General features: G+C 43.0%; 1 protein-coding gene across 8 annotated transcripts in view; it reads left to right on the forward strand.

Moving 5' to 3' along the window:
* The window catches only part of LOC116940626 (transcription factor COE3-like), a 98,840-nt gene that overhangs the window by 66,850 nt on the left and 15,707 nt on the right, over window positions 1-16,283 (forward strand). For 5 of the 8 annotated variants that reach the window (XM_032950696.2, XM_032950694.2, XM_032950699.2 and 2 more), the window contains exons 8-11: window positions 2,229-2,376; window positions 6,618-6,751; window positions 7,290-7,416; window positions 14,896-14,984. In XM_032950696.2, coding sequence (XP_032806587.1) covers window positions 2,229-2,376; window positions 6,618-6,751; window positions 7,290-7,416; window positions 14,896-14,984 — 498 coding nt within the window. The remainder of the gene's footprint in view (window positions 1-2,228; window positions 2,377-6,617; window positions 6,752-7,289; window positions 7,417-14,895; window positions 14,985-16,283) is intronic. The other 3 variants (XM_032950700.2, XM_032950695.2, XM_076065853.1) reach the window with 1 other exon arrangement.

The following is a 16,283-nucleotide window of genomic DNA, read 5'->3' on the forward strand; positions in this document are numbered from 1 at the left end:
CATAACCCCTGGCTGCCTTTTATTAATTGAGAAAACGTAAAGTTTTCATACGTTGCTGATGTCGGCGTAATGTTTTAAGGGAGCATGAAAAAAATGCAGTAAGCATCTGTGGCAAATTACCAGAGCGGCGCATCGAAATCTGCTTCCGTTGGATCGAGTGGCTGGGATGGCCGGCGAGATGCGCGCACGACGTCTGGCCAAGCGCGCCGGGGCTCTTGAGGGGATTTTGACACTGCCCGCCAAGCTCACCAGTGTCAAAACAGCCTGCACAATAATAGACGTAGCCTGAGCACACACTCAAAAGCCAATTAATCAAAGAGGCCCTTGAGAAAGCGGGCCTCTTTATTCAAGTACCCCACCAACCACCACTCTCTCTTTCGTGCTTTTGGAAGGTGGAGAGGAGGCAGCTCACTCACGTGCTAATCACAATCCATTATCTCATCGCCGGCATGCTGAGAGAGTTGCCTTCAATTTCTCTCTCTCTCTCTCTCTTCACCCCCCCCCCCTCCCACACTCTTTTCTCTTTAAAACACAAAATGCCACTTTAATCCCGGGTCGTTAATGTCCTATTAACCCAATTGTTATAAAGTGTGAGAATGCTGGCATTGAAATGTATCGCGGGGCTAATGTACTTATCCCCGGCCCTATGTGTGGCGGTGGCCGCATGGAGAGATGGCTTGTAAAGGGAGCTGTGCACAATGGATCCATCTCTGTCAAAGGCTTATAGCAGCAAAGAGTTAACATATAAATACAAAGGCAATGGCTAGAGGCACCGATACTGCTTCCTCCTCCCCCACTCAGCTATTTGTTGGTAAGCAATACGGCTGCATTTTCAATGCAATTAAACGGGAGCAACTCGCGGGTGCAAACGATGTGGCTCTGTGTATGTTTCGCTTGTATGCAGCGTATTCTTGCCCTTTGGCAATGAGGCAACAAAGGAAAGGATTCTGAAAGAATGTCGAGAAGCGACAGCGTTAGTCGGGTCGCTGTTTTAAACGCCGAGTCTTAATCAGGAGCGGCTGCGAACGTAACAAACTTGGGTGTTATTATCACGGACTTGCAGGTGTGGATTAATGTTCAGCCATTCCTTTGTTTATGATAAGTACAATGCCAACACAAATACGGTACTTCAAGTTTGAAATGTAACCTTATTATCAACTTACAAGCCAGGCTTTGTAGTCCCATGTAAAATATACAAAAAAATTACCTATTTACAACTTTCATGCTCAAGTGCAGCTGGAATATACAGAAACACTTTGCAGAGTGTTTTAATTTCTTTCCGAATATGAAAGAGGTCCCTGCAATTATTTTCCCCACACATGCACCCTGGCTTCACCAAGGAAAAATAGAACATTTAATAATTTACACACTGTATCAAAGTCCTCAGCATAGATCAAAAGCATCAAAGGCACCCTCTTAAAAAGGAACCCCTGAAACAATATTAAACCCTTCTTGCAGTAGTCAATATCGAGAAGTGGGAGAAATATTGCCGTGTTATGCTTTAGGAAGACGAATGGGGAGCTGGGCCCGATACTTCTGGTTCCGTACGCGTGGATTAATGGGCATCTGAGATTTAGTGCCTCGGAGCAAGAGCGAATTTCGGGCCACGCTGTTGCTGAGAGTAACACTAACACTCGTAAATCAGATAACGGAGCATTGAATATGACTTCATCGCCTTTTAGCGTTCAATATTTTTTGGGCGCAGCTCCCTTTTTATAAGCTGTTGAGTGGATTTGTGAAGCTGCGATCCTTAGTCCAAAACCTCACGTTTGATATCGAAGATCAAAATGCACAGGCTTCCTGGGACACGGTTCAAGACCACTGCGTCCTGAAACCCAATTTAAAGCAGAACCGGGTGCTCACAGAGGCATATCAGCAAATGCAAAATGTGTGAGAAAAAAAAAGTCAAAGCATGCTGTTAGCTGGATTCATGATTAAATAAACACATGTCAGCAGGGGTCATGCATAACACAGACATAACAAGCAAAATATGTCAGAGGCAGTTACTGGAGTGTATGTGTTAGATGAGGTAAATATGAGCCACTATCTCATTCAGCAGCCTCAGCCAGAGCGTCGCTCCTGCGAGTGCGCGCGACGATGTTCACCTTCTGTGCTCTTGTGTGTGCATGCGTGTGTGTTTTGTGGGGTTTTGTCCGCGTGCGTGCGTGCGTCCGTGCGTCCGTGCACGCGTCTGCATGCTTGCGTGTGTGACCGTGTGCCGCTGGCAGGTGGTTGTCTCGACGACAGTCCACGTGGACGGCCATGTCCTCGCTGTGTCAGACAACATGTTTGTGCACAATAACTCCAAGCACGGGCGGCGAGCCCGCAGAATCGACCCCTCCGAAGGTACGCCTCCACCGTCTTATCTCGACAATGGTAGGGACCGCAAACTTTCTTTTTCATTTTTTCCCATGATTATTTTTTTCATTTTCATGTTTGTCGCGCCGCGCTTGCTTGTGAATGCGTTTTTTGCTTTTTTTGCCCGTAACACACCGCATTTCTTTGCAGTTCTCCGGAGTCGCAGTTACGATATTACTGTATAGCCAAAGCTTGTTCTGATACGGCAACATTATCCCGATTGTGGTTATGTGCCGTCATATCTTCAGAAATCCAGAAGTTAATAAAAATTTACGCGTTGTTATGAACGTATCAAAATGATTTGAAGTTCAAATTGCCGTATGTTGCAATGAAAATAAAATAAAAGAAGCTCTGTTGTTATTTGATCCAAAAAAGGAAACAGTTTAAACACTTTGCAGAACACCGTAAGACTTTAACAAAAACATACGTTCACGTTTTAATTTATGTCTTGAGTGGATTTGATTTTACATGGGAATTTGCTTATACAGTAATATGTTAATGCTGGATGCAATGTGCTTACCTGTGCCTAACAATGCAATGGTTTTTATCTTCCCCAAATCAAACTGTGCATTACATTTTCGCAAAATGTATGGAAAATCCATCAGTCTGAAAAACGCATACATACAAACACACAGATGATGCACACACGCATCCACTCACACACACACACGTGCAAGCATGGTAATGAAATAAAATACTTTACATAGAACTTTAACGGCATTCAAACTTTACCATTTTTCATGAAGGCTGAATGGATTTTCCAATTGACTCGAGTCATTTCAGGCCCATTTAATTACTGGAAACGTACTCACTGTTTCAACATTATAAAATAAAAATTAATTGTTTTATTAAGAACACGTGGATATTACCAGCACTTTAACAAAGAGACGGATCAGAAATCCAATTTGATGTCAGAAATAGGAAATGGCTTTTTTGAAAATGCAGTGAGTTATGTGCGTGCCAGCTCCTCAGAAAATCAATAGTTAAATGACATTCACAACTTTGTTTTTAAGAATAGACACTCACGTTTCACGCAATTATATCCCATAACACGTTGCGTTTAACGCAATTGTAAATTTCAGAAACTGATTTTTGATACAAGATTGGAAAATGGTTTGTGCTTTATATATTTGTAAAAAGGATGGTTACGATTTTGAGAACATGCTCAAGAAAAATACCACCGACCTAAAAATACATTCTTTATCAACCAGTGGTGAAGTATGGTCAAGTAACCCTGATGACGTGCATGTCAAGGGGAGGCCCTCAACCAAAATGGCTGTACGTTTGCAATAAGATTCACATTCATGGCGATTATATTGAGCAACGTAAGTAATGTACGTCAGTCTTTTACATATTGTCCGCAGAGCAATTTTACCAAACCTCATCTAAAACTAGAAAGCATGGCCTCTGATCATCACCACAACTGCTGTTTTGCACTTTATCTTCTGAGGAGCTGACACGTCATGCATCTGTCTAATCATGGTGCCCTGACAATGAAATGACGGTTCTCAGTGCCAGCTTGGTTTGTCGCTTTAACATGGCTTGCATTTTTTTTCAAGTTTTATTGCAGCTTTTCTGTTTGCGGCGAGTCTGGATTAAGCCTAACTGGCGCGGCCAACAACATATTTAATTGAACCAGTGACACATCTGTGTGTATGTGTGTGTATATGTGGTTTATAACGTATGACGATATAGGTTTGTGTTTTTTTAAATATTTTTTTATTGTTTGCGCCCAGCATGTATCCGACAGACACTGAACTGTACCGAGGCTCATTTTGATGCTAATTTTTTTGTGGCTCACCCTCTCCCGTAACAGTGCATTGTGGGTAGGCTGGACATCTGCTGTAGCTTTGCATGAGAACAAACGCTCTTATGAAATCCTCTCTTCTGGCGGATCGTGATACGGGGGGCTAAGCCCCAATTTGCTTTGTTTTCCTGCCAGTTTTGGAGAAGCGTATGGTTGGGCCGCAAAAGCTGTGCCTAAATCACTGTCCACGACACTTCCAAACTGTAACATTTGCACACGCCGAGAGAGAGCCTCATCATACACTGCTTTAGTCTGATACAATTCATGGACATTGAGTGGGCAAGGACAGTGTGAAGCATTCAAAAAGCACTTCAGCAGAATTCATTTTAGGTTCCTTTGCATAGCACATCAACATTTTTTTTAACAGCCACATAATTTTTGAGATAAGGCTTATTAATGTCTTCACATGGCCAGTATTATGATTGAAGTTTAAAAGATCTCATGCATTAAATTGGATGGATGTTACAAAAATGACGTCTCATTTTATGATTTCACGCCAACTTCCATTGTGAAAACCACCCACCATCACCTTAAGACGTAACATTATGGAGGATTTATTTAGAGATTCAAAACTGAACATTTTACTTCGATTTGGCAGTCCTAAGGACAACTGTGGAATTGTAGCTTTTTAAATGTCATGTTTCTTAAAACATGTTAATGCAGCAGATACTAAAGGGGGTTAGGTAAAGTATAAATTATTAAAGCCATCTCTAGCACCACACTGGCTGACTTGCCTCTGCTGTGTGTATGAGCTCATGTGTATATATCTGCATGTGTGGATTTATATATATGTCATGTAGTTGTGAGTTTAAATGTTTGAGAATGTAATTTGTGCAAAATTGTCAAACGGATATCATGCTATTCTTATTTAATAGACTTATCTTCACGCTTGCAGGATCAAATATGATATGGTGACATTCATTAAATTGACAAAATTAAACAAAACAATCGGTGTGAATTTGTGCACACTCTCAACATCCCTTCTCATATTACAACTGGCCGTCTTATACATATACGTACAACAATGCAGTCGTATTTCCAGATCCTGTTATGAAAACGGTACTAAAAGAAAACTAGGCAAAATATATATTCATTGGAGCAGGCAATAGATTGCACAGCAGGTGCCCTTCGTTCACTTTGATGCGATGTGCAATCAAAGCCCCACCACCCAGTGGCAGGTCGGGTTGATTAGAGCACGACACCACGGTGGATGTTGTGTGGCTGGCACGCAGCTCAAAAACGGCCTGGCCCGCACTGTTTGAAGAGGGCACGTGATTGTCCATTCTAAAATCAACAGTAATGATTACACTGGCCATATTGCCCACATGAATGGCGCATTTTCGTGTATGCCTCTGCACGTACATACACGCTGTCCGTACGTGTGAACAGTTGAGATTATTTGTTAATTTTTGATAATGCTTGATGTTTTATGGTAATTGTAATTAGCACAGATGGCTACGTACGGTGCAAAATAAGTTCAACATACATACATACATGGAGGTCATTGCTATGATGGGTTTTCATTTACATTTTGAAGTCATGTTGATTTTTTTTCTTCAACAAGAAATGTACGTGTGATACATGCATTTGTTGTCCATGGAAAAGTTTTTGGTAGTCATAGTTAAACCAGGTTGCAGACCAATGAAGAACCTGTACCCTTGTGACCCAACCCCTACAGCTTATAAAAGGTTTGTAGAACTGGCATTAATCTACACCGTAGCAATCCCTGGACACAGTTATCAACTCGAAATGCACGGCTCTGTCAAGTCTTTATATTTATTTGGTTTTCGTTTAACCGTGTCCGGCGTTGAGGGTATATTTGACCCCGGTAATGACTTCTGTTAATTCTATTTTCACAATCAAGTAAAGCCTTTGATTAGTCTGAGCTTGTGGCTTTTGATGGGCATTAAGTATATTGGCTGGTGAATTTTATTGCATTATTAAATTGATAAATTTAATCATATTAGCATTGAGCAGGAAATAGCAATTCTTTGTAAGATTATCTTATTAATGTGAATGCAGCTTGAAGCCGGCAGGTTAACTTGATCATCCAGTGCAGTGCATTTACCATCACTCAGTTTCGTCAAATTCCAAAAATTGAGGTAACCCAGAAAAAAAAGAGACATGTCACGAGCAGAGAACCATTTTCAATTGGTCAACATCCATGCAAAACTTGAATGACTGACTTTAAAATTGGACACAATTATAAACACATGTTGATTGCAAAAAATGCTCATGGGAATTGGAAAATGTTCAAGTCAAGCCAAACATTTATTCATGCGGAAAAATAAATTCCAAGCAGCTCTCTAAATTTATTTTTAAGCATAACATTATTATAATTCCAACGCACACCTCGGTTCTCCGAGCAGAGGTCCGGCTCTCACGGGCCATGCATGTGTGTGGTCAAGGGGGCCCTCTAACTTCCTCCTTCAACTGACTTTGTCGCCAAAAGCAGCCACACCGTGCATCAAAGCCATCAGCCCGAGTGAGGGCTGGACGACCGGCGGTGCGACAGTCATCATCATCGGAGACAACTTCTTTGACGGGCTCCAGGTCGTCTTTGGCACCATGCTGGTGTGGAGCGAGGTGAGATCATTTTGTACACGTGCATGTACAGCCCCTTTCTCAATCCGTAGCTGGATGAAGCCCCCCACCCCCTCCCTGCCCCATCCCCGATTCGTTGCAGGTCAGTAGGGCGTTTATTGACCGCACTTGACCACGCTGGTCAGTGCGGGTTAGTGAAGGTGAGGAGCACATATGCGGAGGCATAGAAGTACAGTGCAACAATTGATTTTACTGCACTGTTTCCTGCTCTCCATGATGTAGCCCCACAGCCCTATAACATCTGTGATGGTGGGTGGCCAAGCAAGCACGGCCAGGTTCAAACTTTCTTAGCTTCTGAAATCTGCCAAGATCGGGTGCATTTTCCGGGTGATTTGGTCATAGACACCGCAGCAGCAGCAGCAGCATGGTTTCACGTCGCCAAAATCCATCGACCAAATAAAACAGAGCGACAATAGTGTAAATACACTGACGCTAATAGAACAATTGAATAATGCTGACATAGACCGAGCCCCGAGGCGTCACTGTTTTGAAACCAACTCTGTGCATTTATTTTTGGCAGCTCATCACGCCCCATGCCATCCGAGTGCAGACGCCACCCCGGCACATCCCTGGCGTGGTGGAAGTCACCCTCTCCTACAAGTCCAAGCAGTTCTGCAAGGGTGCACCAGGGCGCTTCGTGTACACTGGTAAGAGCTTCACGATTCATTCTCGGAGCCTTATGTTTCATTCTTTCAGCTTGATTTGATACTCCCCGTATTGAATCATCAGACGCAAACAGACTTGGGCTTTTCCTCGCGACTATAGTTTTAGGGTTTACGCCTCAAACAAACTGGGATATCATAGGAAGAAGAATATCTCACGAAACCAAAAGAGGTTGGAGCTAACATGTATATGCATTGTCTTGAGTGGTACGTTATTTTTCAACTGACAACAAACGGGACTGTTAATGTTCCCGAGATAGACTCTACAAGTTTCCCGTGACAGCAGCTACCTTCAAAAAGATGGCCCTGGAAAAACCAGGTGGCAACCCTACTACGGCCATGTGGAGTTTTGTCACGAAAACATTTTGTCCTATATAATTTAGGTGAAAACAGATGAATAAAAGCAATGGGGGTGGGCGGGGGGTAAAGATTACATTTTTTTATTTTATATACGTACAGTATACACATCAAAACCCCTGCTTAGCCTGCGTAGTTAGTTACGCATCCTTCTTAAAGCGGCGATTTGTTTTCAAAGTCAAAGCCCTTGACTTTGCAATATTCTCGGCTGCATAGGAAAGTCGTGGGGAGCACGCTTGGGGCTCGCTAAGCACTTACGCCGTTCTGCAAGGCTGGCGTGCGGGCCCCGCCACAGGGGTTAATTTCCTCCGCTCTGCAACTGCACGCGGACAAACACCGCCTTGTTCGTCGGGGAATGACATATGACCCCGCGGCACCACGGCACGACGCGGTAAACAGTGCAATAGCTTGGCAGGCCTCCCGCGATATATTACCATCAGGCACAGAAGGTGTACACGTGTGTGTACGCGCGTACGTGTTCATTTCCAAATGTGGCTAAGGTGTTGGGCTTTTTGTTCTTGTATGCGTGTGATTTTATGTGCATGTGTATTTATATATTTGGGTATTCGTGATAGAAATGCGATAGCTCAAATGAGTGTTTTATTTGTTATATCTAATTATATAGAAATTTAACTATGTGTTGTGGTATTTAAGAGGACCACTTCCGCATATTGTTCACTGGGCCCACTCTTTATCTGCATGCATCCACTGTGAGGACGAGGCAGTGGGGCCCGCAGTTGCATATGGATCTGCTCGTATCAACATTTGTAAGGGCTGTCGCCACTCATGCTTTTTGTTTGTCTTCACAAGAGACTTATTGATGGTTGGATTGATTTAAAGGCCATTCCAAAGGCCATGGCCAGTTAAAAATGTTGGCTTGCCAACGTACAAACACTAAATTGTGGTGAAGGTACATGATTGGTGCGCAGATTTCATGGGCAGATTATTTGTACTTGTGGGTTTTTTTGCTCTCCCCCTCCTCTTTATAATGAATGGGCCCTTTTGTGTTTTGAAAAACGGAGGTTTTCTAAAGTTCAAGTCAGGAAAAGCAACAATATTTTTTCATGTTGAAGTAATATCGCTAAATCCTTTAAGTATTGAGAAAAGTACCTTCATCGATGTGCTGTTATCTCCGCTATAGTTTTGTAAAATACCTATGTGGAAGAGTCATTTGTATGTGTTAAAGCTAATGCATGATATTTGCAACAAGCTGAACCCGGTAATATACTCATACAATTGATCAAAACTGATATCACCTACTATTCACACAATTTCAGGCAGGTATACCATGTTCATCATTTAATTTGTATTGTAAAAAAAAAAAGTATGTTTCATTGCTTTTATTAAGTCAAAACGTGTGTTCTTTAATAATATGCATTCTTTACTTGTACACAAAAAACATGGAATTTATTTACAAGGGAAACCTAGTTAACGTGACACGTGTGAATATTACAACATCGGAGGTTTCTGAAGTTACAGTCAGCAGTGAGACACGGTCCATTGTTGTCAAGTTGGACTACAAGTTAGGGGAGCTAAAATGGAATTTTATCTGAGTACATTTTAACGTAATTGACAGTCATGCAGCTTATCATAATAAACAAACCCCTTTAAAGTCAAGACTTGCATTTTTTTTAAGTGCCATTTTATTGTATGGGAATTCCCCGTACACATAATCCATCGTATCCTAGCGAGCAACAAACCCACTACTGCCAGGCTTTCACAAGCCCCTGTACAGAGCAGCGTGCACACGCACACACACACACGCAGGGGCGCTGGCCTGTGCGCCCGTTCGTATATGAGCGTGCGCGTAACAAGCAGATCGATAGATGCGCAATCCACGGGAACGCTTGCGCCCAAGATGAAACGCTTCTGGCGGCTCTGATCAGAGATCCCTGACAGCTACTCGCACCGCCACCCCAGCCAGCAATCAATGCCTGCCGAGATCAAACTAATCCCTGCCGTCTTAATGGTCAAGGGGGCAGCAGGCAAAATATATATATAATAAAATAATGACGAACGAGTACACAAATAAATAGCCTGAAAATGTTACGTTTTAAAGTGCATGTGTTTAAAACGAGGGCAAGTAAAAAAAATGTATTTTAATATCTGGGGTGTACTGCCAATACAACTTCGGATTTTTGAAGGAGGGCCAGATTGTGACTGTTACAAACGTCCCTGTAATACAATTATAACTAATAATACTCGCTCAATGCACCCTTTCTTTCAACGAATGTTGTTGAACTAAATCGTTGTGGGGTTTTATTTAGTGATGTATTTTTTGAACAATTGCACATATAAACCGTATGACATGATAATAAGTGGCAAAAATAATAGACAACATATTTTTTATGTTATATGTATGTATGCAAAGAATGCTCTTGAAATGTTGCCACAAGCATCTCAACACGTTGGCAATTTTCACGGCTCTTTGGAGAAGCGTGGTCGTGAGCTGACCTCGGCAGTAATCCAATTTGTAATCCCACTCGCCACCTTGCTTTTAAAAAATTGCCGCCTACCATCGGCTTCACTGTCTGATTGAGGCGAATTAAACGATGATTCATTGTCATGGCGATAAACGAAGGCAGGCGGGGTCATGTGATGAGCTGCCACCCTTGGCAGGAGTTAATAAGCCCCGGTGGTCTACCCATAATCCTCTGGGCTGTGTCTCTCTCCCAAAGAGAGAGGGGGGTTGGAGGTAAACCCAATTTCTGCCTTGAGCGATTCTGAACAGAGATCTTTTTGTTTTAGTTATTTTTTTAAAACGGCATAGGAACGAGTGCATTTTTTATTATTTATATTACAATTTCCAGACTCAAAACATCACTATAAAAATATATAAGTGCTTTGTATAGTGGCCTTGAAATTACACTTTATCGTGAGGAAACGAAATGTTCCACACATGTAAATGCACGAAATGTTAAGAAAAAATACCTAATATAATAATGATTTAAAGACAAAGAAATGTCAGCTAATAGCTGCTTGAATTAACATATAATTCACAATCATTACCCGTGTATAATCTGATATAAAAATGGCACCGTTTTATTGAAATTAATAGGCACGAGGCAAATTTGAAAGTGAAAATGTATACGAGTCACTGAATGACCTATCTCATACGTTCTGCTTTATTTATTGCACCCTGGAACCCATTTTGTGCATTATCTTACATAACCTTTGAAAGGTGGATCATATTTGTTTTGCTGTAGTTTTGAACCCATATTTTATTGGACTTAACCTAGGATGTAGAATTGTCTCCACTGTTAAATATTTGCTTACCCTGGACTCTGTTTGTTCATTGCCATCTATTTATACATTTATTTATTTATTTCCATTGAACCCGTGTTAGGGCACCTTTATTATTGCCACTTATTATTCAAAGGGACAACAACCTTTACGTCTGCAGACGTACAATCATGATAAACACACGAACAAACGAATGCATTAATTGGTTTAAATACCGTATACCGCCAGCTCTCAACCAGGCTGATAACTTACCTACTGCCAACGAATCGCATTCCGTAGCAACAAGTCCTTTTTTGTTATGAATTACAAGCGTTAAAATTTATTTGACAGATGATGGATACTTTGCAGGTCTTTTTTTTGTTAAAATTCCGAGGTCAGCGTAGGTGACCCTCTGCGGCAAAAGTGTAATAATTTGAGCCGCACAAGTTTGATTCAATTAGTACCAGATGTGCTGGTGCTGCCATCATGCAGCGCGAGCCAGCATGGCGTTACACCCAACGCTTGGGCAGCACTCCCATTATCGCGACACTCGGTCCGTCAGGCCCGCGCGCCAAATTCACACGGTGACGTCCCACCGGCGGACAAATGAACTCTAAAATGCCACGTGGTGGGCACTAAATGTCGACCGAGGTGGCCGCTACGTTTTATGGCAAGAGAACAATCAATCATGACCGACGTCGCGTTCTCCAATGAAATGTAACATTTCTTTTCGTTTCGTCGATGTATTTACTTATGTAAAACGTAGGGGAGGCTGCCATTGTATAATAGTTGAGTACACTGGATTTGCAATCCAGAGGTCGTTAATTCGATTCCATCTGACGGCACGGCTGTGGAAACAAAGGGCACAAGTTTATTTATTCCGCCCCCACTTCTGTCCTCCTGGCAGTAAACATGGGTACACCAAACACAGTTCGTCCATTGGCAGGTTTCATCTGGTGGGTATAAATGTGGGTACTCCCACCACTTCGCCAGCAGGGAAGAGTATGCCAAAATAAGAGTGGGCCTCTAGAGGGGCTCACTGAAGGTATTTCTAGTTGAGGCCCTTGCAGCGGCATAAACAAGAGAATGCAGGGCTGCACCTTTCCATTTATTATAAAAGGGAGAATAACTTTTTTTTAGCAAGGAAAAAAATCTGTTGAAAAAAAAAACCCCACAAAAAAAGAACACGTAAAACTTGTGATGTTCACCCCAATTGGTGGAGAGAGTGTGCCGCATAGAAAAAGCGACAGCGCCACATTACAGCCATTTCTTTCGCCGATCGATTTGGTTTGATGCCTATCTTGCGATCGGCACTCCATAACATCGCGCCACAATAGATTCAATTCGGCGAGTAAATTTCCTAATCTCCTTCCCCAGTAAATGTATTGACCCCACCAATATTTTATGGCCATGAAACATATTACTTTGATATCACGGGCTTACAGTTTTATGAAGTTGACTCAAGCGCGTTGATTTTTTTTCTCCACCCCCACTCCACACGCGCACCACCACCGCTGCTCATCTCACTCGCTCGCTGTAACTAATTGCATTTGCTCGGAGTGACTGTGCTGATAAAACCCACGCACACTCGACACATTGTAGCCGCTCATGTCCCGCAAATGAAAAATAAATGCATCGCAAATAAATCGTGCACGCATCGCAATGCATCACGCCGTCATGGCAGCGGCAGCAGCAGCAGCAGTGGTATTGGCGGTGCCGTACGCATGCCGCTTAATTCCCCTTGATTGTAAGAGACGCGTTGAGAAAAGAGGACGGATTGACATCCAGTGCACTTGAGCAGGCCAATGGGTTTGCAGTCAGGGCTGCTGCTGCTGCTGGTGGTGGGGTTCTGGATGGGGGGGTGGTTTTTTGGGTGGTGTGTGGTGGGGGGGGATGCGTGGGGTGGGGGGAGGTGGGGATTTGGCAGTGGGGGAGGAGGGGGAGCAAGGCGGCTGGGATGTTTTGGCTTGATGAAAGAGCGAGAAGGGTCGATGGGGGCTAGGCCAAGCCTCGTCAGTTTCCCAGCCGATCGTTGGGCCGAAATGCTCCCCTCCGGCCAAGCCCGGGACGGGCTTCATGAAATTTCTATGAGTATCGATCGGAGTGGATCGATCCCTGGCTCGTGAAATTTTAATTTTTAAAGCCCGGGATTCGTGGCCGGGATGAGGGATGGTGACAGCCTATTAGCCGTTATTTCTTCTCGGATTTTACTTACTGCCCGTGCAAGAGGCAAGAGAAGAGTATGGTAAGGTGTGGCGGGGGAGGGGAGTAGGATGGGGAGGTCCAGGGGGGGAGGTCCATTGGGGGGGGGGGTCCAGTGGGGGGGGGGGGGGGGTCCAGGGAGGGAGGGGGGCTTCAGAAGTGGAGGGGGAGAGAGACAAAGAGATAGAATGATATTGAGAGAAACAGGATATGGTTTAAGGGATAAAAAGTAAATGAGAGAATGGTATGGTCACAGTGAAATAGATAAATAAATAAAACTAAACATGGCTTCATAGTTGAAGCCGAAGAGACAGAAAACGCTGCAAAAGGATATCAGAATGGGATCTTGGAATAGATGGGGAAAAAGCCTTATGGCTCTTTACACAATTAACTCGGTTTTCGTGTGGTAACAAGATCGGCCGTTCCATTAAGGCGGCCAGGCGAGGAATGGGTGTGCATTTTATATGGGAATAAAATAGCCTATATTGGCTGGTTAGTCCTGCTCCGCCAGTAATTTCCCCACTCAATTTAACCATGATGATGAGTTTTGGTGACTCGTGGAGGGTTTTCTTTCCATTAGTGTAAGGGGCTATTACAGAACACATGTAATGTCACACTTTGAACAAACACACTGACCTCCACCCATTCTCTGCCTTTAAGCTCGCTCCCCCCGTGTTATGGAGTGCTGTTTGAACGTGTGACATTATTGAAGTAATTAGACTTGCACGGGCTAAAGGGGTGCGACTTGGGAATATCATGACATCCTTACACGCATTAGCATGCATTTTGCTTGTACTGCGCACTGGTAGTAGTATCTGTATTGATGTGCTGCAGTGTATAGCTTTTCCACATTCATACCAAATTCAAGCATTGTATGTTGATGAATATTTGCCTGCACAATGCACATGTTGGACATTCAGAGAGTGCTCCTGTATTGTGTGTGTATATAATAAAACCAAGATGCATGCAGATAAAGAGAAAACACTGACAAACACAGCCAGATATGGACACAAAAAGGCAGACACCACAACCACACAAATCCATCCCAGGGCTCGTGATAAATTGAAGACGTTAAGGCTCCACTCTGTGTTATAACCGCTCTGGTTTAGCCCAGGAAAAGGATATTGATCCAAACATCATATTAACGGAGCAAGCGAGACAGAGGAGGAACTGGGCAGTCCACCTCATTGGTCACATCTCTGGTCACATGACCTTGGCTCTGAATGACAATTGGACGTCAGTGGGGATATCTCAGGACATCTGCATTAGTAATTTGTGCACAACATTTGTAACCCACCCAACAAAATGCCACATTAATACAATGGCCAGACGGGTACATAAAAAAAAAAACATTTCCAGAAATAATATACGCTTCTTTAATTCATTTCTAAACCCATTATGATATTAATGTATAAATTGGTTCACAATGTTTATGAGTGTTTTTATAGCTGTAATAAAACTGCCATCTTAATGTATACCCTTATAACCTACAATTCGCCACTGATGGCAAAGCATCCCCCCCCCCCCTCTTTATTTAAATGATGAATATGCGTACGGACGGTCACGCTTTAAAATACTCATTTTTATTTACGTGCGTTTTTTCGAAATATGTAAACTTGAAGGTTTTGGTTGTGTCTTTGTTATCCTAACCTCCCCCCTGTTTCTGCTCTGTCTTCCCCTCAGCTCTGAATGAGCCAACAATTGACTACGGGTTTCAGCGGCTTCAAAAGCTCATCCCTCGACATCCGGGGGACCCAGAGAGGCTTCCCAAGGTTAGCCCATTTGTGTATTTGTATACACCTCCCACATGCGCACAAGCACACACACACACACACATGCAATTCTACATACTTGTTTTTGATAAATAAGCAATGTAAATGTAGAGTCGGTCATCAAACCAATGTTGGCTGAAGACTTCCCAACCTCTCAGATTGGTCATGGAGGTTGTGTGACCATACTTCACCACGCTGGTCAGTGCGGGTTGGTGAAGGGGTGGAGAGGGGTGGGTACTGGGGGTTCCCAGCGATTGGTTCAGATATCGCTTGCCACTGATGTTTGCCACAGCCCGGAATCAAACTCAGGTCACTGGGTTTGTAGCGAAGTGTGAAAACCGTTGCGCCACCACTCCACCCATGTGACTGATGTGGGTAGAGATACGCAGTTATTTTAAATAAGACTTTCACGGTGTTACTGAGCAATGTTCACTACTCCAAGGAATAATAAAGCACTCGCATTAATTTAGTGGCAACTTACGCAATGCATAATCCAAATTACTTGAACGAGCACAAGGTTTATGACAAATATTGGTAAGTTAGACTATGCGGGAAAAATCCTCATTGTTAAATGATATAATAGAGGTCCTTTATTCTTTCCCTACAATTTAAAAACAAGCGTGTCAATGATAATGTGCAGCTGAATACACATTGCACCGATGTCTTGTTCCAGCATGATTCTCGTAATAATTAGATGCCGGAGAAAACATTTTTATTTAAATTAATCTCTCCACATTGAATGCGCACGTCTCGTTGAAACCGGCATGGAACACGGGGAAGAAAGCAGTGAAGCAAAAGATCCCATATCGCTCAAAAAGCCTGGGATAAGCGGAGAGCCAGGGACGGAGCAAGAGGAATCTCCGCTATTTCCCCTTTGATCCCTCCCCACAGGACTCGCCCCTGCCTGACATTTATTCCCTTCATTAAATATTTAATAATCCTCAGCCATGTTAAAGTGCCGCTGCTTAAAGCCAAGAATCTCACACTAATCTGAGCGCATCGTATATGGAAACGCGTGATGCTATGCGCCATGCGGTCAGACGGCTCTCTGCCTTCTTCCACAGCGTGAAAGAGTATGTCATGGACTATACCTATGTATATAATGTTAGCATCTCAAGGCGGCTTCATAAGAGAGGCACTTGAGGTGGCTTTTGAGATTGTAAGGATATGTTGGAGGTCTCTGTACAACTCTGCTCGGAAGAAGGTTTAATCGATTCAATTTCAAAAAGTATACTTTGCACATACATTTCTATACATTTTATTGTTGAAATCGATTATTAAAAAAAAACATTTCATTGG

This window comes from Petromyzon marinus, chromosome 9, assembly GCF_048934315.1.
Source record: "Petromyzon marinus isolate PM22_M1 ecotype Great Lakes invasive population chromosome 9, UKy_Petmar_22M1.pri1.0, whole genome shotgun sequence".
NCBI classification, from domain to species: Eukaryota; Metazoa; Chordata; class Hyperoartia; order Petromyzontiformes; family Petromyzontidae; genus Petromyzon; species Petromyzon marinus.